Here is a 26,867-nt window from a genome sequence, read left to right on the forward strand (position 1 = left end):
AGGGTAACTCAGAGGATGTACATATTTAGCTTCATATGGAAAACTGTTTCAATCTTTATCAAAGGTTTCCTAACTCCCAGGCTTTGATTAGTCATTGAAACTGAATACGTGTTAACAAGAGGAATATCGAATAAGAATAAAATGTATCACAGGCTTTACCTGTAATAATAGCTCTATAATTTGTGCCTAACTGTGAAACAGCCAGTCCAGTAATCCCTTCCCTTTCAGTTACCTGGTTTCTCCTCTCAGCTGTTGGGCAGTCATCATCTGGCTGTTTTTCCCCAGACATTGTAAAGCCTTGCAGACAAGGAAGGACCTAGTTTTTTTTCATTTAAAAATCAGAGTAAAAATACCTCCAATACAAACTTTGACTGTGTTTTTCTGACCATTTTTTAAAACAATATAAAGTAGAAGAAAAAAAAGTTGAGTCCAATTTTACTCTTCCTTTAGCAGATTTTTTTCAAAAACACTATTAAATCTGTTGCAATTTCCAAAGTTCACCTATGGTGGGAAAGGATGTGGCTTCTTAATTGATTTAAACCATTTTAATGCCACATCACTGTCAAAACAGGACAATCACACTTTCCTCCTTCCCTTGCTGTGTTCTTGCAGTTTGATTTGACTGTACAGTTGGTGTTCATTTGGGTCAACCAGTAGAACCAGCTCACCAAGAAGGTCCAGGAGCACAAAAACTGGCAAAAGGACAGAGAAATAATATGTTGGTGAGGGTGAGAGGGATGAAACTACACCTTATAGCAGCGACTTGGACTTAAAGGGGCTTGAGTCCTGTGGAGCCGCAGGAAAAAGTCACTAATTTGACGTGTCCATCACGTAGGTCCCCAAATTAATAACAGTGGAATAAGCAGGGTTGCTGAGGAGTGATTATGAGGAGTATGGATGTAGACAGATGTTTTCTGGATTTACCTGGAAAATTAGAACCTTTAGGAAGTGACTCCCTAAACTATTACTTTCAGCGGTGGCTTTCCAAAAAAACGCAAATTTAGGATTTTGCATTGAAATTGTTTGGGTATGGATGGTTCTCACATCATTTTAGAGATTTACCTCTAAACATTCTTTTTGGAGGCTGGAAAGACATAGTTATTTCTCACTAGCAGTTTGGTTTGCCAGAGATCTTGGAGCTGTGTAAATGCCTGCGCAAAACCTGTGCATGTAGGATATCATCTGATACTTTGAAAGCTTGCTAGCAGACACCTAATACTGTAGTTCTGTTGTGCAATGAAGAAAAATGCCCAGAGAGTTCATCCTGACGTGAGAGAGGAGGCTGTTTATAAACCGATTGAAATAACAGCCTTGGCTAAAGTTTTCCTGTTATCAGTGCAGGTTCTAATTATATAGACTAAAAACGTTATACAGCATTCCATGCCCATAAAGGAATCAGAAAAGGAAAGCATTAAGCAATTCTGCTAATCATTATCATTCAGTCATTAACTGTCTTTTTTGGCTTTTCTATTTCACCGTTTAGAGCAAATTATACTTATTTTTTTAATTATATTTCAATTCTTTTGTGCTCAAGTAAAATGAACATATAAAGGTTGTATTTTAGGTAATGTTTTAAAAGCACCTTTAAAAAGCACACCAGAGGTTTAGTACCATTTTCAAAGTGACTTATGGACTCCCCTGATTTTGTATGTGGGCCTTTCAAAAGAAATCAGATGCTTAATGTGGTTTTGGATTTGGATCAAGAACAGAAACCCTATTGATAACCAGTGATGATCTGACTTGCAAGTGCTTAAATCAGCTCTAAATATTGGATTTAATCTCTTTCATCTCTTAACTGCCTTAAAAAGTGTTACTTAAGATACTTCTAAAATGTGACCTGAGGATGAAAATAATGTATTCTACTCCAAGTTAAATGAAGGCATTGTATTCTCTTCCATTTGAACTTGGCAAAATGGAAAACATAGTAAAAATCTGAGGAGATATATCTATATCTGTATCTATATCTATATCTATATATATAAAAAATACTGGACTTTACATATTTAGTGTGATTCTCCCTTTATGCTTGCAACACTTTTAAAAGGTTATTACTTTCAGAATAGGTCACTGTCTACTAAGTGCAGGTCAACTGGCAAAAAACCCCGAAGTGTGTAGTTTGCCAGCTGATTAGGAAAAAAATACTTTTATCCTAAAAAAAAGTCTGGGGTAATTCAGGGGTCTTCCTTTATGTTATGAGTCATTTTAAGTGTTCTCTTGTCATATAACTCGGTGTGAATTGACTGTTACTTTACTGCTTGTGACTTAGAGCTTGAGGAATCACACCAGAAATGTCCTCCCTGCTGGAACCACTTTGCTGTTAAATTTCTCATTTGGGATTGCTGCCCACTTTGGCTTTTAATCAAGAAATTTGTCAAGTTTGTGGTAATGGACCCATTTACCGACCTCACCATCACCCTGTGCATTGTGCTGAACACGCTTTTCATGGCTTTGGAGCATTATAAGATGACGAAAGAGTTTGACCACATGCTTTACATAGGAAATTTGGTAAGTGAATGCAAACTTGAAGTGCTACCTGAGATATGTTTGTCACTTTTTAAAGTTTTAGCTGCCGTTTGGGAAGACCCCATTTTGATATGCTGTCAGCGTTGCTTGGCCTATGACATGTCATAGAATCAGAGAATTATTTAGGCTGGAAAAGACCTTTAGAATCATCGAGTCCAACTGTAAACCCATGTCAAGCAAGTCCACGTAGTCACCTCTTTCCAGGGGTGAAGAAAAATGAATGAAGGACATGGGTCTATTTTTATTAAACTGACATATTCTAATGTTATTAGTAACCATTAAAGCCATGTTTCTGGGCTGTTCGTGATAGTTATCTACTTTGTATCTGTTTAAGGAAACAAGATAAGAGAAAGGTTAATGAGGTTTATTTGGGATTTCTGGTAAAGCAATGATAAGGCTGCAGTTCTTTGTGACTAATAGTGACTTTTAAGTTAATTAAAAAAAAAAAAACAACAAAAACAAACAACAAAAAAACCCAACAACAAACAAAAACCCAAACAAACTACAAAAAAACCCAAGGCAAGATCTTGGAGAGAAATAGAGTGGTGTTTGATTGTAGCTGGATATGTATGCAGGAAGGTGCCTATGGTACATTTTCTGTATGTCCTTGTATGTCCTTCTGTGCCTCCCTGCCTTGTCCAGCAGCGTATGCTGGGTCCCATGCAAGCCCCCAGGCAGAGGGGACATGGAGCAAAGAGTGGCTGATGCTTTGAGGGGAAACTCTCCATGTGCAGGCTGGAGCAGCCGGGGATAGAGCTGCGAAGTAAGCAGAGACTGCACTTCTCCAAGGAAAAGCAGAGTGACAGATCTGCAGCCAAACTGCAGGGACAGCAGAAAAGCCTTTCCAGAGGCGATGCGGTACAATTTGTTACCCCAGGGGGCCACTCAAATTCTGCAGTTAGTACAAAACGGAAGCTTTTTCTTTAATCTTCTTTCTCTGAGTTTATGTTTGAAAGTTACTGTGGTTTACTGCTTTAAAACTTAGTGTTTAAAATCCTTTTAATTTTAGAAGGGTGCGTACTGGAAAAGGCACAAGCCATCTAGCTATGGCGTGGTGGAATTGCCCCTAACATCTAGTGGTAGAAGCAGAGATATTCTGTAATACCATAAGTATGTCTGGAGTAACGTGTAATGTGGATGCTGCTAAGTTTGCATTGAGAAGGTCACAGTGGAGATGAAAAAATCCCTTTATTTCTGTAAAAACGAAGGCTGCAGTATCTTAAAGTGGGATTCACCTTGCCCAGCTTTAGATACTTACAGCGCAGGAATCTCTGAGCCAGTTGCCTTTGTCTCCCTTTGAAGTCAGTGGAGAGTAATGGACAATTTCAAGGCACGATTTATGTGATGTTTTAAAGACATTTACTTTTGGATAAGGTGAACTGTGTCCTGGAGGCCAGTGACTATAGTGACCATCGACTAGAGTGGGAGTATGCAGAGACACCACAGATGTGACATCTGCCTTTAGTGAGAAGCATCCTACGCTGGCAGGTTTACGTGGGTAGTAGCAATAATCAGGCTTTTTCAATCAGTCCTAGCATATCTGGTACATCATATATGCATTGTTATTCTCAGCTCTAGGCCTCCTTGGCCAGGTTGAGCTGCTTCTCCTAGGCTGTGGGACCAGTCTCCAGTTTTTCAGCTGCTGTGTCTTGGCAAATCTCCCTCTGTTGTTGTGCTGAGCAAAAATCTGTTCGGGTCTCTCTTGCTTCAAACCCATGCTCTTACGCTCTGCAGAAAGCAGTAGATAAGGGTAGCTCAGAAAGTCATCTCACAGGACTGCATTCAGCTCTACTTTGCAGCCAGCCTTCCTTGTTGTTGCTCAACGATTTGTTAGCCTTCTAAGATGACTTAAAAAAACTCCTTCGGACCCAGTATCCACCAGAGCAGGTGGCAACGTTGCTGTTTCTCCACCTGGCACTTGGGATAGTAAATGTGTCTGCTCCTTGCTCTGCTTTTGGTGGATCAGCTTCTCCCTTTGCAGACCACAGGCAGTGAAACTTTAGCCCCTGGCATCCCTCCTGCCAGCACAGCTCCTGCAGACCTGCCGGGGCTGAGCAGGGCTGTGCCAAGTGCCAACAAGGCAAGAGACACAATGACTAGAGGAAAGAATTGCAAAGCAAATTTTGCACAATTTTGAAAAATAAATAAATAAATCTCACTGTGAGTTTCTCAGCACTGCCTAAAGCTATTTGTCCTCTTCAAGCTAAAGTGTAAAATAAGCAAAACAGCTTGCTAATATTTTTTGTAGCAGGCTGATGGCATGGGACTCCCCTTCCCCTGAGATCCCAGGATGGGTTTGTGAGAGGCCAGACCGTCCCAGCTCCCCCTCACCAGCCTTACTACATAGTTACTTACCTCCATAATTGGATTGATTGCGAGTAGAGCAGGTCAGAGGAAGGTATCTCCATTTTGCGGAGGATTTTGCAGAGTCATTAGTAATGAAAAATGACATTTTTTGCAGTCTCCTGTGCAAGTGAAGGGAGTCCCAGCCCCAGGGCAGGCTGCCAGGTGACTGCATACCCTAAGCCGCAGGCTGCCAGACCCCTCCTCTGCCCCTGTGCGGGCTGGCTGTCACCTTCCCATTGCATCTAACCCTCCTGTGATTATACTAGCATTAAATGGGGCCAAATATTAAAAAGGGCAGATCTTTGGCATTTGTTCCTCAAAACAAATGTTTCTGAGAGAAAGGAAAGAATGAAAGCAGAATACAGTTGCGTTTTCTCCGAGAGCAATTCTGCCAGTCATTGGAGATCTCCCGCTCTAATTTTCTATCTACTTCACGCAGCATCTGCTACCTTCAGACTTTTTTAGTTCATCAGTTACAGGAATCAACATTTTCAAACATGATCAGAAGGACAGCCAAGCTCATGTACATCTTTATGTCATTCATCTGCCTATGCAGTGGCACCATTTAAATAATGGGTAGATAGAGCAAGATTCCCCCAATTTTTTTTTTCCTTTTGAACTTCAGATACCATGATACTTTATTAAAACCTAAAAGGCTGAAATTATAGATTTGATTTTTTTTTTTTTTTTTTTTAAGGCAAAGTCTTCCAAATCAGCAGTGTCATACTTGGCACTGGTGGGATCTTAAGTTACTTGTTTCCTTTCCAGCCTTGATCATATTAAATATCCAGCCTCCTGGACAAGTGCAGTCACCGCGTACCAGGTGCCGGCAACTTGACAACCGCTATTTGAAATTCGTAGCTGGTACCCATATATGATTCCTGATGCCTTTAAGAAGGCTCAGACATTTTGCTTTCTTACTGTGACATTTCTTTCTCAGAAGGCTATTGATTCAAATGATTCAGGCAAAGAAAGTGATCCTCCTGAGTCATTTCTCAGCAAGACGGTTGCATAATGTTCGCAGCGTGGTAGCGTGGTTTTTAAGGCTGTCCCCTGGATACAATTTCACAGACATCCAGTTTTGTCTTGTTCTCTGTCCTAAGGGAAATTGGAGCGTTCTGGTGGGAATCTTTGGTATTTCTGACCACTGTGATTCAGAAATTGTTGGGTAGATAGAAATATGAGACAGGGTGTTGTGTTAGGTTCTTGGTATGAGGTGGTGATGGGATGTTGTTATAGCCTAAGGTTTTGCTGCAATGCAAGGTATGATTTTCTTGATAGAAAGAAAAGGTATTTTACATAAGGAATTGTGTTAAATGGCCACTTGGAAGAATTTATTCCTGAAGCATTACAGAGTAAAGTTAGGCATTCCTCAAATGCAGGCTTATGACTATTTTTATTCCTTAATAACACAATTATATCATCATAACTTTTCCTTCCACATCTCAATGGGTTTCTCATCTCTGTTGCTCAGAGTTGATCGGTTTTGCTAGGATAATGCTGCAAATATTCAGCTTATTGGAAGGAAAACATCTCTCCTTGATTGTATGTTATGGATATGTAAGCTCTGGATTCCCTCCTCTTTTTTTACCAACACAGTGCATTAATGTTGTTTGTTTCACAGAAAACCATGTGCTTTAATATACATATAAAATAGAGAATTTTTCAGAAATGTGAAACTCTGTGCAGCTTATGCTGGGACTTGGAATGAAAATAAAACTGTATATGAAGAACTCGGTGCCCACATTTTGTCATTTTAAGTTGACTGTAGCCTGGCGTTGTGCATTTAAACTGTTACTTAAGGAGGGCATAGGAAAGGACAAGATCTGATTCTCTGAGATACTTTGCAGGAATGTGTTAAAACTGAATCTGCTGTCAGCAGCCTTCTCTTTCCCTCTCCCTCTGCCTCATAGGTAATATTTATATGTTGTTTTAAAGAAAAATGTTCCAATTAGGAGTTCCACCATATGACATTTGAACTGGGTCATAAATAAGCAATGTGTTCCCGGGATGCTATGAAAAGAAAATTGCTGTGACTATTTGTAAAAAAAAAAAACAAAAAAACAAAAAACAGGCTAGGACTCAAATTAGAGTTTCTAATCACCTCCGCTGCCAGCAATAACCTCAGAATGACTGGAGGCTTGCATTGCCCTGGTATTGATAATGATAACAAAATAAAAAGGGATAATACAGCACATATGCTACAGCCCAAATACCCCTTAACACTCATGCTCCATTCATTTGGGTTTCTCCACTGAAATTAATAGATTTAACCTTAATAAAAGGCACCTTTATACTTTCTTTTTTATCACTGGGATTACGCAGATGATGGAAAGAGATGGAAACATATGTTCCAATCCAGAGCTTGAACCCAGATGTCACTGTAAGCTTACAGCAGTGTCAAATATTACTGTAAAAAGACTAGACGAAGTTGTAATAGTGATTAAAGAATTACCCATGAAAAAGAAAGTATTATTGTAAAATGTCTGTCCACTGTGTTCACTTCTATCACCGGAAAGTTTGCAAATAAGGTGTGCTGAAGAGGTTGCTTTGACTTCATATTTTCTTTCTGCAGGTCTTCACTGGGATTTTCACAGCAGAAATGATCTTCAAAGTAATTGCCCTTGACCCTTACTACTATTTTCAGCAGGGCTGGAATATTTTTGATAGCATAATTGTTATTCTAAGCCTGATGGAACTGGGTTTGTCCAGCATGGGAAACCTGTCAGTTTTACGCTCCTTTCGACTGGTAATGGTCTTATTCTGTTCTTACCCCTCTTGGTTTATTACATATAAACTCTGACATGAATACAACATATTTGCTTAAAAATGCATCTGCCGATAAAGACTTAATTGCTACAAACTGACGAACAGTACATGACACTAATTACAGGCTGCAGGATAAATGGAATTGTTCCAGATTTACATCAGGGTAAATGAGAACATAATTTGATTCCTTCTAGCTGTGCCAGGTACTTGTAGCACACTTAAAATGTTTGAGTTCCAATTTGTAATAGAAATCTGTCATTTTATACCTGTACACCTGTTAGCACAGTCAGATAATTGATAGCCCAAGAAATGCAAGAGCCAGTAACTTGTTGTTTTAGAAGCTGTTATTCCTAAATTATGTTATAAACATGCCACTGTTCTTTTAAACGTTGTCAAAAGAAAATGTCTTTGAATTATTCACAGAGTGATTTTTTATTTTTTTTTTCTAGAACTGATCAGCATAACATAGCATCTGTCTTTCACGGGAACTCCTTAGCTGTCAGCTCCTTTGTTATGCACAGGGTAGTGGTATTCTATTAATGAGAGACTGTTGACATATTGGAACAGAAAAGTAGTTTCCTTGCCAGCCTGAGATTTGTGTTGCACTTCATGTACCAGGATGTCCATGCTAATCATTCTGGCCGTGATATGGCTTCACAACTTGGAAAGACCAGGAAAATAAACCCTTATGGTTACATTTAACAGAAGACTTTTTTTTTTTTTCTCCCCAAAATTCTCTGCACTGCTCACAAATGCAAATTTTTCACCACTGGTGTTAGGTGCTGAGGGTCTCCTGTCAGTTTTTGATCAATCCTTCTTCAATAGAGCTGAAATTAATCCTTCAGTTGAAAACACAGCACAAGGGTTAGGCACCATTTACATCCTTAAAATAGGTCTTAAGTGGGACGTGGGTTGTGCATAGACTGCGTGATCCTCAGCACGGAGGTGATTTTCACCCTGGGAGCTAACAGCTAATAGCATCTGGCTGAGGCTTGCTTTGAATTGCTTCTCTCTTTGTGGGATCAAGCCCGAAACCCCATCCCACCGGATGCCTGCCAGACTGTTTAATTTGAGGAGGAAAAGCAATGTAAAAGAAAATATTAAGACCTGAGATTTCCTCCTTCCATCCTCTCCCCACCATGACACTGGGGGAATGAGCCTCTAAAAGCACATCCAGCAAGACAGAACATAGCTCTGGAAAACTTTATTCCCATCCAAGAAGCCCAACTGATATTTTATTAATAGACGTAGTGAGGTTAATAGGAGGTATAGCTAAAATCACCTTGTACCACACACACTGGGGTATTTAACATCTTTCATGTTTTAACCACTTTAATAATTGATTGGCTGAAATGTCTGTTGCTTCTGTGAACTGACACTGTTGTTTATGTTTTGTTCACAGCTGCGAGTCTTCAAATTGGCAAAGTCCTGGCCGACCTTAAATACGCTCATTAAAATCATTGGTAATTCAGTAGGTGCCCTTGGTAACCTCACTCTTGTGCTGGCAATCATCGTCTTTATTTTTGCCGTGGTAGGAATGCAGCTTTTTGGGAAAAGCTACATTGACAATGTGAAGAAGATAAGTACAACCGGCAATTTGCCACGGTGGCACATGAATGATTTCTTCCACTCGTTCCTCATCATCTTCCGAATTTTGTGTGGGGAGTGGATTGAGACCATGTGGGACTGCATGGAGGTAGCTGGGCAGCCACTGTGCCTTCTCGTCTTCTTGTTGGTCATGGTGATAGGAAACCTGGTGGTGAGTTCTCAAGATGTTTTTTTCTCCCTTTCATGGTGGGTGTGTGTTGTGACCTGGAAGCAGTCATTTAGGATGTCAGTTGGGACTGACAACCTAGTTCGTGATACCCTTGGACTGAATTAAGGTGGAATGACACCAACCAACCAGTTTTATGATTTAGTAGTACAAAATACAAGACGTGGTTAGGTACGATGTCTCAGTGGTGATTACTTTAACTGGATAAGCAAGTCCTGTGCCGCGTTGTTGCTTAGAACTGGTCATTATTCCATAAAGAGTGAGAGGAGAGGAGAAGGGAGTGGGGGGAGAAGAGATCTCAGCACCCACCGGATCCAGTGGTGTCCCTTTAGTTCTCTTTAGTCTTGGTGGTGGAGGTCTCACTTGAGCGTTCATCAATTCAAGTTTGATGCTCTTGAGAGGACGTCTCATTTATGTACAAGGCAAGGGTGTGTGAGCCTGTGTCTGCACAAGCTCAGCGCGTCAGCGGCGTCGCAGGGGCTCCTCATCCGTGGCTGTGAGGGGTTTAGGCAACCCCTTCTGTGCATGTGAGTGGTTGCCTTGTGTTACCACAGGAGTTTTTTCCAGGATGGGAGGCGCTAGCTAGATCTCACTTTCCCAAGACCTCAAGCCATGCTATCCAGGACAGCCTGGTGGTTACCGAGTCAGGGAGCTGCAGCTCACTTTGCAGCTACAGCTTGTTTCAGCTCCTCTCCAATCTGAGCAGAACAGCTTTCTGCAGCAACTCTGCTTGAATTTGAGCACTGATTAATGTTTAAGGCTATTATCAATATATCGGTTCCTTACAGTTGTGCAGATGTACCATTTTTTTATCCAGAAATGGCAAATCTCACATTGCTACATGTCTTTAATTCAATGAATCAAGTTGTCACCTAGAAAAACTTGTTCATACCCCAAATACAAAATTGCTAGCACTGCATAACTAATTAGGAATGAAGGCTTTACTGTTTTTTGCAGAACAGATGTTGTTTTACTAGAAGAAAGGCATGTGGGCTGGTTGTAATGATTTTATTTCTTAAGCCATTCATGGGGCTGAAGGGCTTCCGGGTCTGTTTTCTATACAGGAGTGAGTATCACCTCGGCTGTCACTATACTGGGAGATGGTTTTATTTCCTTTCATTTTTGGTCCCAGAACACGCAAACCTTACAGCCAGCACAGTGACTTTGCGTGGAGTTTTGAATGTCTTTATTCTGCATGTTCTAGGAAGCTGCAGGTTGTGTTTCCAGTAATGTCACTAGCTCGCTTGCTTTTTTAATAGACTATCCTATAAGCAAGGCTTACATAAGCTCTGAACCTATTAAGACTGAATTGTATTTCCCTCTTGACATCTTATGGAGCGCTTTGCTGGCTTGCAGTCCTCGTGGAAATGTTTTGCCTGTTCAGCTTACAGAGCATCTTTGACATCGCAGCCCTAATGGGCTTACTGTTTATGTAGTGAGTTGTTTAATAGTAGATGCTGCTACAAAAAAATGTTGGGTTTTGCTACCGATTGCTTTTAGTGGTTGTGCTTTTAAGTACCCAGTGTTTTGGTTCTCAGCTGCTGGGATAGAAAAATTCTTGAAAGAGGTAGGAAAACAGAGCGCATTGTTTTGTTTACATTGATTTATATGTTAACAATCAGTTTTGCACTGAAAATGTTGATTGCAAGAGCAAAGTATATTTTATAGGGCTTTTTTATAAAAGTCAAAAGATTAAACCATGATTTCTCAGAAAGTGCCTAAAACTTCTGAGTTTTTCCCCTAACATCCCATTTCTATAGATTTTTCTTGGAACTAAAGGTGATTAGAGGAGTTGGGGGTGAATTATTACTTTCTGCAAATCTTTCTGGGGAGTTTAGCCTGAGATCCAGAAAGTTAATCTCCCCCTGCCATTAAGCAATGGATTGTGTATGATAATGAAACCTGAAAATATGTGGTAAATTCTGGGGAGAATGTTAACATTTAGAATATTCATGGATTATTGAAGGATGTGAATTTGCAACATCTGATACCCTTAGATTGTCACACTCATAAATGTGTGTAAGTTCTGTTAAATATAAAATCTGATTCAGCAGAGGTTGCGTTAACATTAACTACACATACTTAACATTCAGTGCTCAAAAAAGTCTGTCCCAGATGTAAAACCAGATCTTGAAAAACTCTGTCAGCATGGATAAACTGGAGTTACTGGTCAGCTGAAAGCAGAATTCCTAGCTTTATCCTTTTCGGCCAGCATTTCTGTAAGCATGAGACAATGGCTGGTAAATAGGAATAATTAGTGTCTGCAGATCACAATAAATAAATAAAAATTTATTCATAGCTGCAAAAAGAACAGCAGATTCTCAGTCATGGGACTCCTCCAGTATCAGATGTGTTACACAGAGATTTCATGATGTTGGTTAGCAGGTAGAAAGTCGTCTTACTCCTCTGGCATCAGCAAAACTCTTGCTTTCTTCAGTGAGAGGATTGAAATCACAAACTCACTTATTTGCTGTACATCATCAGACCCAAAACTTGTGGTAGCCAAAAAGCACCGCAAGCTCTTTAAAACAAAAGGAGTTGAGTGCTAAATCTTTTACCTATAACTCTGCTGTAATCTCTGCCAGAAATGTTTCTCTTTTAAATCACTGAGATCCTTGTTCCTCTGCTGTTTCAAGAGTCCATTCTGATAAGACAAATAGAATCCTGAGATTGTATCTCCTTTGGACTCTGAACACTTTCTTCGTCTCTGAAGGCACAGAGGAAATCCTGCATTGTTGTTCCCAGTGTAGCACATCTGCACACCCATCCAAACTGAACACCTTTATCTGTCACATCTGCCAGTACTTATGGTAGTGACTGTGGTCACTTCCCTGGCTGCAGGCTAAGCATTAGAGAGCAGACACGCTCTTTAACTACTGTTAGGGCTGCAAACTGGCGCTGGGAGAGTTAAAGCCACTGTAATTCTGTGATATGTTCAGTGGTTTGGTTTTCAGGTCTTGCCAAGCCCCACTAACAGAAATTCAAAGGAATGGTGAAAGAAAAGCCGGGAAAGTTTTTAAGTGCCCTGGGCAACTTCATGTTTCTGAAAGGAGTTTTAGTAAATCTTAAATCTTTGGTTTGTTTTTATAAATCCTGACAATGTCTTGGACCAGTGCAGTGCCACATGAAACGATGTTTGCAATTGGTCAGCTGATGTTTGAGTCATCTTCGAAGATCTAAACTTCACAACACAGTTAGAAAATTATGTGCTACGTAACCATGTTTTGCACAATAAGACTGTGCTACTGCTGTCAGATGGCTTTTTTAGGGTCATTGAAGCTGCTTTGGAAGGCAAAGCTGAACAGCCAGATAATAAAATATTTTCTCCCTCATTTGTAAGGAAGAGCTGCTGAAATTGCTAACTGAATAATTGTGCTTACTGTTCAGTTTTGTAAAAGGCTTAACATATTTCCTACACATGTTTGTATTACTGGGGTTAGAAAGGAAAATCACCAAGACGGGAATTATTAAGAAGATGTAGGGGGATTTGGGTAGCGAGCCAGTCCCTGGTGCCCCCTACTCTGCCGGGTCAGCCGATGTGAGAGTCGAGTCGAGCACAACACCAGCCACTTCTCAGGGGGCAATTGCATGTAATTGGTGCTAACAACGTGCATGAATAAAACTGACACTTCAATCACAGACGCAACAACCTCCCAACCTCATCGTATGTGCGTGACGTATGCTGGCCACGCCACCCTGTTATTCTTCTGCCGGCCATCTGGATGAAGCCTGTTTTCTAGCAGCTTCTCCTGAAATGCCACCAAGTGAAGGGCAGCTGGACACAGGGCAGAAAAGCACTCCCTGTCTTTGTGCTCCGATTTGGCTGTGCGTGACATAGGAAGCACCCAAAAAGCATCAGTTAGTGTTGACCCAAGCTAACAGGGTTTCAGGGCTGCAGGTTTCTGGATCACTGCTGTCTCACTTCTGCCTGATTTACACACATCTCCTAGTACTTCCATGACACATCCACCACCGTTCCCCAATCCTCCACAAGCTGGTAATTCCCTGCTGCATTTCTATGGTGGATTTTGTCTTTCTGGAGTCACAAGCATGCCAAGATGTTGAGTCTGTAACCCGGGAAGTGACATCTTCCAAATTTTCCTGAAAGACGGAATATAAGGCTGGAAGTGCTCTTTTAGGATCAGTACTAGGCTTTTCCTTTTATCAACTGTCCATGGAAATACTATTCACTATAGAAAATATTAGTGACATTTTCTGAGAACACAGGTAGAAAGCACCACCAATTTCTAGAGTATCAGGCTATGCTGTAGGAAGGATTGCATAACCATTGAATCATCATTGAATTAATACGTGATGCATGGAATTATGAAATGCAAAGTGTAAGGTCATGCACTCAGCCCTGTTTAAAAATTTATGTTATGACCAAGTAGCTTACCAACAAAAAATGGTTGAGAGGATAATAAAAATATACATATCAGTCATTGTGGACATCTGCATCTGAGATAATTGCATGGAGATGCCTTTGTAGTCAGATCTAGTTAATGGAGTCTGTGAAGTCATAAAATATCTTACCCAAAAAGACATCTAAAATACATCAGATTTAATAACCCCTAAAAGTACCTAACTCTATTCCTGAAGTCTTCGGAGGCAAAGTCTGTAGCTGTCCCCGTGCACATATCACTCTGGCTGATTGAGCCAGTGCAACGTACCGATACACCAATACATTGCACCTATTACAAAAGTGAATGAGATTCTAATAGGTATCAGGGAAGGTAATTAGAGGAGAAAGGAGAGTATGAATGCTGTTGCACAGCGATCTGCAATACTGAATATGCAATACGCCCCATTAATGCCTGGTGCTCAAGAAAGATTAAATACTACTGGGAAAAGCAAAGTATGATAATATGAACCATAAAATGGTTGGGGTTGGAAGGGACCACTGTAGATCATCTAGTTCAACTCCCTGCTAAAGCAGGTTCTTCTAGAGCAGGTTGCATAGAATTGTGTCCAGGAGGGTTCTGAATATCTCCAGAGAAGGAGAGTCCCCAGGCTCTCTGGGCAGCCTGTGCCAATGCTCTGTCACCCTCACAGTAAAGAAGTTTTTCCTCATATTCAAGTGGAACTTCAGTTTGTGCCCGTTGCCCCTTGTCCTGTCACTGGGCACCACTGAGAAGAGCCTGGCCCCATCCTTCTGACACTCGCCCTTAAGATATTTGTAGACATTGATAAGTTGAGATGAGGGGAATGCAGAGCTAGGCATGGGAGGAGAAGAGCTTAAGAGACAGGATATGGCTCATCCCAAATCAAGGGAGTATAAATCGCTGTAGGTACCTTTAGGCTAGGACTGGAAAGGAGGCTTCTGACTATCAGCACAGTGAGGTTGTTCAGGAGGGCTATCCAGGACTGACTAGCCCCAAACCAGAAACGTGTGAGATGGAGCTTGACTAGTTTGTGAAGGAAATAATCCATGTTATCAGGGGGCCTGACCTGGTGACCCAAGAGGACTTTCCAGGGTCCCGTCTTCCTACGGTAATTTGACTGCCTGGCGGCAGAGCTGCTCAGCATGGTTTGGATGAGGTTTGAACTGGCCCACTTTGGTTAAACTCAGTGGAAACTTTTCTGTGAAATAGTCAGATACACCTGGAATCCATCCTTTTATTCTGCTTCCACGTCTCAGGAAGCCTTAATGGATTTTTTTTTTTTCTGTTTTAACATGTCCCATGATTGTGACACACAGATTTTTTGAAATGTCTCATTCTTAGAAAAAAAGAGGTTTGCCTCTCCCTACATACCTTTCCTACAAGTCAGTGGAGGAAGTTCCTTGAAGAGATGTTCTAGGGAAGTGTTGCTACATCTCCCTCAGGTTAAAAATCTGTGGACTCTCAAACTGGTCATGTGCCAAGAAAACCTCGTTAGGTCTCATTCACCACTATTTTGATCTTTAGCAGCCAAATTCTGTTGATAAAATGGCACATTACCAGGGCTGTTCTATCAAAGACATGTCTCTGCAGCAGGGCAAGAAAGAAAGAACTGACCTGTGGAGGAGAACTGGTGGCCCACCCTGTGGGAATCCATCAGCTGACTGGCTGTATGGGAGTTTCACAGGCAAGGGACTATCCCAGCTGGAAGTTTGTGGTCAGTACAGGGTATGAAGAAGTTTAATAATAGGGAGCAAGATGATACTTTGCCTTTGTCCTTGGTGCCAGAAAACGTTCCTAGGGACATTTAATTTATTAGTGTAGAAGTAGCCAGAAAGTCCTGTCTCACCCAATACAGATACACCTCCATCACTGCAAATTTCTCAGCAGACCACAACTGGGCTTGAGAGAGGTTTATGGTAATGTGTCAGATTTTCTCTTTGTTTAAATGAAATGGATATAGAGAACTATCACTGTCTCTTGTGGTAAAATCACAAGTAATAGCAAAATAACATCTAACAGGCCTAGGTGAAAGTGGATTATAATTTTACATTTCAAGAGCACAGACAGCCAAAGCATATTATGATGGCCAAAGAAGGTCTTCAGATGAGACTTGTGTTTCTGCCTGACGTGATGGGACTGTCACTGAAGGAAGCTACATCAAGACTCTGATGCTTCTAAAAGACATGAAACATTACACCAGGTGGGTTCAAGACCATGAAGCTTTTTACAGGGTGATTAAGGGCTGCTTTACCCTAAAGGAATGAGGCCTCATTCATCAAGATTTCTTGTGCCAATAAATACATTAAAATGGAAGAGGGATGACATATGATAACACTTTTCCAGCTATCTTCTTATTTTCTTTTCGAATTACGTACAAATCTAGAGCTACCAAAGCCCCATTTTCGTGGGTTTTTCTGTCTGTCCCTAGAGGAATATACAACTCAAGATCTGCAGCGAGACTTGATGCCCTGATTCAAGTAATTATTTTTACATTTAATGATAAACATGCTCTTATTCATGGAGGCCACTTAAGACATTCACTCTGTGAATAAAGGTTAATCTCCTTGGAGGGAAATGTAGTATTTGCATTGCACCTGATGATTAATATAAATGAACTGGAATTTTAAAATATTATGTGCCTTCTAATTGTAAATACTAGGTTAGATCTGCTAGCTGGAAATTAAAGCAAGTTTGGGGAGATAGTATTACAAGCCCAAGTGACACCATTTTAGGTTTTAGGTTTTTAATTTTCAAACGACAGTAGAGGTCTATGTCCTCGACTTTGTGTACTGTACTTCTACTGCCAAACTGGTACTCTCCTTGGGGCCCACCAGTTCCACTTCTTTCACAATGGAATGAAAATGGGATAAGATGCAACTATATAAAGCTGGGGAAGAACAGCATTTTTCAAGGAAATGTGCATCCAGAGGAGATTCAAAACAAAAGTTGTGGTTGTCCCAAGTCTTGCATGAGCGCTGCCTTCCCTCTGCTCTCTCTGTCCTGGGTGCTGCTGTTCACCTTATCTGCTCTTTCAGCAGTTCCCAACATTCTGGAAATGTGCATTTGTGTTTTGATTACATCAGCTGAGAAGTCCAGTAGACAAACAGGCAAGAATAGGCATGTCAGGAACAGTCACTGTCAGGACACACAAAATGTGCAAAGCGGCGAGCGGAGTGCGTGTGGGATGCTGTGGAGGAGCAGGATCATCAGAAAGCTGCGGGAGCCATAATGAGAGCTGGGGGAATACTGGAGATGGGGGCTGGAGAGTTAGAGGGTCCAGAAGAAGCCAGGGAGCCCAAGGGATCATTAGAGAGAAATGGAAGTGTCATTTGAGTCTGTTTCATCAATTTGGACACTTATATAAGGGAGGCGAATTTTCTTTCTCAAGTCACATGCAGCTTTGCAGAGGAGCAACCTAGAATACATGAATAAGCACTTTTGGGGACACAAGCAAAACAGTCACAACAACTGTCAGCACGTTACCATCCTTTTTGTTTCTACTGATGTGTGTTTATGGCTGGCAGCAGGTACATTTAGTGTGATGCTGGAGAGTCCAAACCTCAGAAGAAAGTGGTTAAACCCCAGCACATTTCCCAGTTTCTCCCTTCGTATTTTTCAAGGCAGCTACCAGCCTAGTCCAAAGCCATTTTTGCTATTTGTATTCCCCATTATCGATCCTTGCTTGAGCAGTGTCTGGAAGGAAAGCACTCAGGTAGCTCATGTTTTTGAGCAAACATCTGGTTATATCTACTTAAGTATTAAACATCCTTAAAAGTAATGAAAAGTCCACCAGAAACAGATAGCATCATGTGATGAATCAAAAAGATAAATCCTTACACCAACCATCAATTAGTCCAGTTGCCTCTGATGACTGCTAGCAGGGGTGGAAAGCTTACATCCACATATGGGTTACTTTAAAGACAAACCTTTTGTCTAAGACTCCAGGCTTTAAAACTTGTGTAATTTATAAGTGCTTACATAATTACTATCATTTATTTTATTGAGTAGATATATCCTACCTTCATGTGTAACACCAGATGCTTGTGTGGAAAAGTCTGGGGGAGTTAACCTCGGGATATTTATGATGAACCATCAAAGACTGCTGGGTTTCAAAAATGCCATTGTATGGTAGATTAAGTGGAATTCGTTCAAAGCCAGGAGATACAGAGCTGCTTTGCCCAAGAGATGTGAGGGAAATGCACCTGAGAAGAGATGGGACAAGGAACTACTTTCAAAATATACTCCTAAAAAGCAATCTGCTTCCGTCTGTCACTCCAGATTTATGAGTTTCTGTACCCTGCCACAGGCTCAGTTGTTTCTGCTGAAGAGTTGAATTTTGGCACTTGGTGACTAAATCTGAGCACACATCTTCTATTAGGGGACAAATGTGTTCAGTTCCTGTTTTCAAGGTACTATATGGTGTCCATGCTAAATATCTACTAAAATCTGCCAATTTTTTCCCTGCAACACTCCTCCACAGAAAGGTATATCTTTTAAAATACAAATAGCCAAAACCCTACTAAAAGTTGGCATACAGATGGGGAGCAAGCTTTCTCTTCTGGTGCAGCTCGAAGGAGGCTGAAAAGAAAATTGGACTAAGGCTCTTTTTTCATCTGTGAAATAAGAAATTCCCCAAAACAATAACCCAAATCAGATTCATTGGTGGGCTGTGGCAGATTTTGCCATTTGGTGCAGATTTTCATTGGTAAAATTGATTCTTTAATTGGTGGAAGTATTGCTTCTTGGTCTACAAATGAGTCACTGGGATGTATCAGAGAGGAATAAAATCTGATAATAATGCTAGTGCTCCTCTGTAGGTATATATATATGGGAACATGAAACTATCTCCCATTAACCTTCATGGGAGTGAGACTACTTAGAAATACGGAGGAAGAAGAGTGCTAATCCATTAGCTCAATCAACCTGCCCCTTTGAAACCATCCTTATGCCTTTTGATCTAATTGTGTTTCCAAGTCGGAGATATTTCTCTAAAAACACTGCTTAAGCATTGACTCCATTATGTGAACTGTTGACAAAATGAAATATTTTTAATAGGATCCACCATGTGTATATGTGCATATATATATTTTATTTGTGAAGGTGATAGTAGTGGATTGTTTGTTAAGATTTGGTTGTAGTCTGGGGATTGGAGAGAAGCTGAGTTTTCAAAATAAAAACTGCAGCCCTGTTAATACAGTAGGCATCAGCAGAAATATGGCTCATTTCTTTCTACTACACCTGTCCTTGGTTAATAGTGGAAGTAGGGTTTTGTCAGTGGTTAAGTTCTTGTTAATAGCCAGGTGGTTATTAAAAATCTAGAAGACACTGAGTCAAATTTAATTGGACAAGAGTGTACAAAGGTAGGTACAACTAAATGTGTCCCTTTTTATTAATGTCACTATGTGAGTTGTCTGGATGTCATTGAAAGGGTAATGACAACAGAGTTCTTCCTAGCATGTGTTGAGTGAACAGCAAGGCTTTAATGTTAAAAACATTAGACCAGGTGGTACAAATTTAATACATTATTCATTAATCCTAAACATCTTATGCTTCTGTTAAAAAAAAAAAAGTTAAAAATATTATTTTTCCCCACAGAAACCAAGCAGTGAGCGGTTCATTCTAACAGTTGCCTCTAGAAATAGCTTGTTAAAAGGGATATGTGAAACAATCAGCTAGTCATGACAGCCTTAACCTTCTCAGGAGGTGTATGATATTTGAAAAAGCCTGGAAATTATCTTTTCCATGTACAGTGCATGTTCATATCTGCATTTCTTCATCTAGCACGTACGTGGCAACATGGTATATGGCTTCCCAAAGAAATATGCTGAAGAATACATTTGGAAGCTAAATGTAATAGACAGGATTAGATACCAATTTCCTGCCTTTGGGGGACTTATTGAACAGTAAGAAGTTCCTGCAGTCAAAAAGGACCTGTCTTTGATCTCCTGCTACCATCTCACATTTCCTCCTGTTCCCAAAAGTCAGCTTGGCTGGCTCTTACTCTGTTAAACTCCTCTAGATCCAATAAAACCACTGGTCCACACTGGCAAGGAGAATCTCCATCAGATACAGATCTACTCCATCCATGTTGTATTACTGCAAACACTGCAAAGGAAAGGAGAATCAGACCGGTGGTTTCTTCATCCCTCTTGACATTTTTATTTCTTTGCTGCTGTTTAAGTCTCTTCTTCTATTTCCCTGTCTCCAGATTTCATGTGTTATTTTTTCTTCTTCCTGTTTTGTTCGGGTCATCCCTAGCCAGACTTGTTTAAATGAGTTCTCATTAAGTATAACCCTTACATTTGTCTTCAGGGATAGATGTTTTTCAAGCAGCTCTACTCTCAGTTTGTCCCCCTTCCCCTCTGTTTACTGCCTCCTCCCCACCACCAGTTCCCTTCTCTTTCTGCCCCCCCTCACATACACTGATTTGTTGCAGCCACACAAGCAAGAGCACTCTCATGCTCCTTGTGCTACAAACTCCTTTGTGTGGGTTTTTCTTCCAGGAGGACTTCCATGTCACTTCTCCCCTCCTGTAGTTCTCGTCTCCCACATTTAGATGTCATTCCATCCCATTTCTGGGAGGCTCAGCAAGTGCAAAATGCCTGCTGAAGTCTCTCTGCTTGAAAACAAAAGCAGATGACTGCCTCTATAAACTGGCTAGGGTATGAACTCAAACATTAGGAGTATCCCTCCTCTGTCTTGGTTAGCAGATTCCCTGGTCACCCCATCCCAGCTGGTGCCTGGGCATTCAGGGGACAGCCCTGGCTGGGGACAGCAGCCAGGAAGCAATCCTGCCTGGGGGAAGAGTGGGGAAGGGAGGTCAGCTGCTTACCCGCAGGGATGGAGAACAAGCCTTGACTTGTCTTTGTTTACTACTGCAGATGCAATTTTTAGATCATAAAGTGAACAAGCTATTTAGCTTTTGGTTCCTTATAAAAATGCTCTTATGGACAGCTAACACCACCAGCTTTCTCCTTTGCTTCCCCAATTTTATGTCCATCTTGCATTGAAGAAGATTTTGAGCAACCCCAGTTGCTGGGATTTCAGCCAGGCACCCAGAGTAAAATTAATAAATAAAATAATTTTCAGGTTTCCACATCAGCAAAACACCTGTGTATTTCCTGATAGAAGAAGGTAATCAAAGATGAGGTCATCGTGCCTGGAAAGAAGAGTTTGCTTTGATCAGGCGGTTGAGCACAGACTTGATTTGAAGGATGCTGGTAACCAGTACTCCACAGAGTGCTTTTCTTATGTTTTAGTAATGCTTCTCTGCAAAGCACAGCTCAGAGCCAGCTTTATCCTGTAGACATAAACTGCAGGAAGAAAGGACATCTACCGCCTTGCTCTCCTTGCAAAAGAACAAGAATATCTCCCTGGGGCTTTAGGAAGTATTAAGAAACCTGCAGAAGAAGCCACAGCCCAGTCAGAGACCAAAGGGGATGGGCTGCTGACTGGGGGCATGGTGGGAGCCAGGAGCAGATGGTGGCAGAGGAATTGGGTCACTGGTTAGGACAGCAGCAAGGCGTATGTGTCAGCACCTCCTGCCTAGCAAGCGCAGGGTGGCTCTCATTCTGGAAACCACTGGCACTCCTGGTGGTAAATGCTCCTGCCCTGTTTCTTTAATGAAAGGCAGGGGTTTGTCCTGCTTTTGAGTGGGACCTCTTCTCCTCTTCTCCAGCAGAGGTGTGTGAAAGCTGCAAGCCCAGCTTTTTGCTGTGAAGGCAGAAGATTTTGTACTGTTCAAAATTACTAGTAGAAATCTATTTTGTAGCTTTTCTGAAAGAAGCCCTCCTGGCTGGCAGACAGCTCTGTCACTGTTCTGCCCTCCCAGGAATCTGCACTTGCAAAGTGCGAAAAATGAGAACCTCCTTACACCTCCCGAATTCCCCTTTTCACATTTCACTTAATAGGTATATATGATTCCATAATGAATCCCAAATTATAATACCAAACATGGGAAATGGCTTAGAAAGCAACATTTCAAAGGGAACAATGCTCCCCTCCATGTTAAAAAAAAACCAAAAAACAAAAACAACAACAACAACAAAACAAAGGAAGAAAAAAAGGCAAAGCTAATACTAATTATTCCTTGAACTCTCTGATTTAATTTTCTAATCTCTGGGTCTACCCTCATATTGATTTTGTTTTGGTGTAATACATTGGCTGCAAGGAAGTCATTACTTACTGTGGCCGTTACCACTGGTTTTCTTTCTCTGTTATTCTGTTTCCAGGAATGTATTATCTTTTTGGCTCTCTGGCTTACCTTTTCCCAGATATTTTCTGCCATGTGTGAATGGGAATTACCCCTTTCTCTTGGTCTCTGGTCCTGACTGCCCAAGAGACATGGTGGCCTGTAGATAACTAAGTGCAAGAGTTAGCACAACCTTTGGTCACAGCTGGGTGTCCCCCTTTCAGGGGAGGTGTAGGATCTGAATTTTAAAGGGATGACTCCAGGGATCTCACTCTGCCTTGACCGGGCAGTGTCCTTCACATGAGCCCAGTCATGCAGGGTTAGGGCTGGTGTGGTCTCCAGGTAAGAATAACAGAGCTTAAACTTCCAAAATTAATGTTTTTTTCTTGTGTCTTGTGTTCAATAATTGGTAGAGCAGTTGATGAGGTGGTGTTTGCATATGAGGAGTGAAAATATTCCAGGGATAATACAGGTGTTTGTCACCTATCATCACTCCTTGCAGGGAGCAGCAACAGCAAAGACTCAGGCATGTTCAGTCAATCCAGGACTGTCTTGCTCTCTAATTGTCTTGACATCCTCATCACCGTGACAGATAAACACTTTTGTTGACTTAGCACACGGTAATTGTGTCTTTGTTTGTAATCAATAAACTTTCTGTAGTTTCCCTAATGCTTATGGGGTGCGCTGAGCCTCCAGCATCATGAGCACAGCTGTCTTGCTGGCAGAGGTTTGCAACTGGACTTGTCTGATAGCACATTTTTTTCTGTCTAGACAGTGGTTAGAGAAGTCCATAGCAGCTCTGATGGAGTTCTTGCTATGCTGATGAATTAGTGTTGTTTTGATATCTGATGAAAAGCCTGTGGGAACATGTTTGGTTTTATGCTGTGGCTTCACTAGTGGGAAGAATTTATCTGCCTTCACTCACCATCCCACCCTCCTCTCTCATATAGGACTTTGTGACTGAGGAAGCACTTGGTTTCCAGACACTCATCTTCTGATACTTCTAAGGAAATTACTTTCAAAAAACACTGAAAGTCATCAATTAAAAAAATTAATATAAATTTAGTTCAGTAGTTCTTGACCAGCAGTCGGAGTGGCACAGTTTGTGTGCTTGCTAATACCCATGTAGGTGGATAACACATGAAAAAGACTTGGCAGGATGAGGAATCCACCAGGTTGTGGTAAGAAGCATCGTGGGTTGCCTCATGTCTGTGTTTCAGTGACAAGGACATAGGCCCCTCGCTGTGCCTGCTTTTGGGGTGCTGCAGAGGCTGGGGGTGAGGAGAGGCAGAGGCTAGGGGCTGGTCCTGGTGAGACAGGAGCTGTGGAAGCGCCAGCCTCCCCTCCCAGTTCAGCCACCCCCTTTGGAGAGGCATTTTCATTGTGTAATCCAGTGTCAGACTGGCAGCAAGAGCAGTGTTGAGCTGGTGCCCTTTGCCTGCCTCCCCCTCTCGATGGGATGCACCTATGCCAGGTCTGACATGCCCCGATGCTAGTGCAGCCTTATGGCTCCACAGAATGCAGGGAGGGAAGAGTGGCAGCTTAGAATGAACTCAAAGAATTCTAATGTGACACAAAGGTGCTGTGAAGCATAATTAATGGGCTTAATCTACCTTTCCATTACTCAAGGAGCACGTAAAGTGGCAAGAACAGCGCTGAGGAATCTGCCCCATCAATTATACATGCTCTTTAAACTCCGAAGCAAGGGTGACTGTTCCCCCCACCCATGCACACACCATCAAACAGGGGTGAGCACAGCTGCTGCCCAGCACCCCTTCTCTGCCTTGTACCACTTAAGGGCAACCGGCTGTGCAGGAGACCACTGAAACTGCAGGGAAACATAGTGTCAATACCCACAGTGGAGAACAGTCAGCAAGACTCGTAGCCTTACGGTCAATACCACAAACCCACTCATGGGCTGGGGGGGAGGAAGCTCACACATTCATCTCAACTGGTTTTTGGAGTCTACCATGAAGACAGCTGGAGCTATGCCAGCACCCTACCCATTCCTCACAGTCAATGGGGAGAAAAGGCACTTTGATTCCTTCACTGCATCTCACCTGTGCAGCCACCAGTTTTAGGATGAGACACATGGGGCTCAGGCTCCTCTGACCATCTGGATTGGACCTAGCCTGTCAATAAAGAGAAGGCCAGATGCCTTTGCCTCCCCTGAAGGCAGTGTGAGTGCTACCCGTGCCCAAGGCTGTGCTTCCCAAGCGCGCTGCCTGCAAGCACTGTTCTGCACAGGCAGGGGATGCACATGGTTGCTGTGAAGCTCGGGGAAAATCAGGCCTTGTTCTCTTCTGTCTTAGGGAAAATGGAAATCATTCACATGGAATCACTGAAATTATAGCCACTTTTAGTAGATGGATATGAAAGAATTATTCCCACCATATTTACTTCCATATTTCTTTCATTTGGAGAACACCCACTCTCATTGCCACCATAAAGTAGTTGACAGATTTTGCATGGGAAATAGGCTGAATTTGGTGCATTATTTTTATTATATTGCATTTTCTTATATTTAAACAGACAGATCAGTTATTTTACCAAACAGATTAACATGGAGTTGATAAGCAAAAGTTCCTCTTGCAACAAACTGGTACCATGGTGCTCCGTAAACATTTCATCCACAATGGCTAGCTTGCCTTGTAGGATCAAGCACAGTCCACTTGGGAAGTTCTATGGCTGCAAGAGAGGGAATCCATGTCCCCGTTTCGGTGTGTTTTCCTAGCTGATCTGGGGCAAGGAGCATGAAGGAGGTCAACCTTGCTCCAACCGGTGTCCTCTCCCACTTGCCCTGACCACAAGGACCTCATGCCATACCTGGGGTATCATGATCATTTTGTCAGCGAGAAACTAAGATATTATGAGAATGGGATTATGAGATTGACTACAGGATAAAGAGAAACTGGGCTGGGAGGGTATAAGCTTCTTATCCAAGCACAAATAGCCGAAAAAATAGAAAAGGGAATATAGAAAATAACTGATCATGTAAATTGCTTTTTGCAGGAGTACTCCCCCTTGGTAAACTTTGCCCTGGGATGAAAATGTACAAAGGATTGGAAAATACACTTCCAAGGAAAGGGATAATCCTCCAGTAGCAGAGAGATGGGCCAGATGACCTATTACTGCAAGTCTCTGTCTTAAACTGAGATCTAACACTTCCTTGATGTAGTGAAAGCCCCTTTATGAGCAGTTTTTCTTTGCAGCTTCATGGATCTTGCTACACTAAACAAAATAAAATAATTGGTACATATTGTGTTAGGCTTGCTAGGAGTCATCAAGGCCTCCAAAGAGAAAACTGCATCTTTCCCACCTGTGCTAGCCAAAGAACAGTGCAGAAGTCCATTGTCATCAGAAAACAAACAAGAAGAAAATCAGTTTTTTCCACTGCTCAGGGAGTGTTTGAAGAGCTTCTTGCTGGTCTGTGTTTAACAGGCACTGCCAGAGAAGTGGGTCTGAATAGGCTGAGGTGTATGGGTCCTGTTTTATCCACAAAATAAAGTATGAGATGAGTAGCTGGTGATCCTGGCAGGTGCCTCACCGTGCTGTGCTGTCTGGGCTTTTCTGTGCAGCTGAGTGACAGCGGTGACAGCGGGCTGCCACAGGCATACAATTGGGTTTAACTGCTCTCTTTTTTGCATGACAGAATTCACTGATGGGGCATGTTTTCTGCTCTGGACCCTGTTGTTATAGAGAAACCTGCTTAGCTGGCTCCTAGGAGATTTCTCTACTACAGGGAAGCACCCTCAGGTGATGTAAGTCCCCTGTAGCTGTCCTCCCCGTCCTCTGTCTCCCTCAGATGAGAGAACGGTACACATCTGCGGTTCTTTGAAGTGTCCTGTGCGTTTACAAGCAAACAAGTGCTCGGAGAGCTGCTTCTGAACTACTCTGCTCTATGAACCTCCCCCTTACAGCCAGTGACCCCATCTTCAGTTGCAGCCTGCTAGGGTTTGTCCTGTGTGGTCTGGGCAGATAGATGAGAATGTCTGGCCTTAGTGGCTGCTGAGTGTGAAAGTTCATTTAAATTTCGTACAGGGGAAAGGATCAGGGGTTTGAAAATCAAAGTTACTTGTTTTGTTGGCAGTGTGTGGTCAAGACGGTTTCCACTACAAGAGAAGCTGTATGGGTGAGCTCGTATGAGATCCTCTGCAATCAAAGAAGACCAGTAGCTGAGGACCTCACCTTGGGGATGGCTTAAACCTGCCACTGAACCTGTGCAGGTGCAATGTCATTCTTGCTCCTAGCTAAATAAACACCCCACCAGAATTATTTTCAATCAGCTAAGAAATGGCCTTAGACTTTCCAGTGGGTTTCCAGCCGACGTTTGGCGCAGTGCTGAGTGGGGTGCCAAATGCCCTCCGTCTGGGTGACACCAGTGAGGGTGCAGGGCAGTGAATGCATTGCTGAATCAGATTGCAGGAGTGCAGAAGGACTGCAGGGCTGCATGCTGTTTGACTGAATGACAGGTGGAAGGTTAGATACATAAAGATCTATATTCCTCCATTTTCCCCAAATCAAGCTAAGTACAAGAATTGAAGGCAAATGAGGGAGTAGTCAGACACTTTTGCTCCAAGTGTCTTTTAACTTCAGCAACAGTTTGTGGAAATATTTTCAAGGAGGTTTTGGTGAGAAGGTGTCATCTGAAATGAAATGGTCTGCTTTTGTCTTGTGTTGGCCAAAATAAAAGGAGGTGATGGAGCTGAGGTATTCTGACTACAGCCCACTATGGCAGCGCATGTGGGTCCCAGCCTCCACCAGCAGCCCCTGCCTAGGACTCCCTGGGGAGGAGGGGTCCTTCCAGCAGCCTGCTTTCTCCCCATGGCTGAGGAGCCAGCAATTAAATTCACGGCTTCATGCTTCTGTGCTCTTCAATTGC

At 42.1% G+C, this 26,867-nt stretch overlaps 1 protein-coding gene across 5 annotated transcripts in view; it reads left to right on the forward strand.

The window, feature by feature from the left end:
- The window catches only part of LOC308063652 (sodium channel protein type 5 subunit alpha-like), a 224,945-nt gene that overhangs the window by 119,768 nt on the left and 78,310 nt on the right, over positions 1-26,867 (forward strand). For all 5 annotated transcript variants that reach the window (XM_080386919.1, XM_080386920.1, XM_080386921.1 and 2 more), the window contains 3 exons: positions 2,267-2,505; positions 7,445-7,618; positions 9,041-9,397. In XM_080386919.1, the coding sequence (XP_080243045.1) occupies positions 2,267-2,505; positions 7,445-7,618; positions 9,041-9,397 (770 nt within the window). The remainder of the gene's footprint in view (positions 1-2,266; positions 2,506-7,444; positions 7,619-9,040; positions 9,398-26,867) is intronic.

This window comes from Falco punctatus (genome assembly GCF_963210335.1).
Source record: "Falco punctatus genome assembly, chromosome: 4".
NCBI classification, from domain to species: domain Eukaryota; kingdom Metazoa; phylum Chordata; class Aves; order Falconiformes; family Falconidae; genus Falco; species Falco punctatus.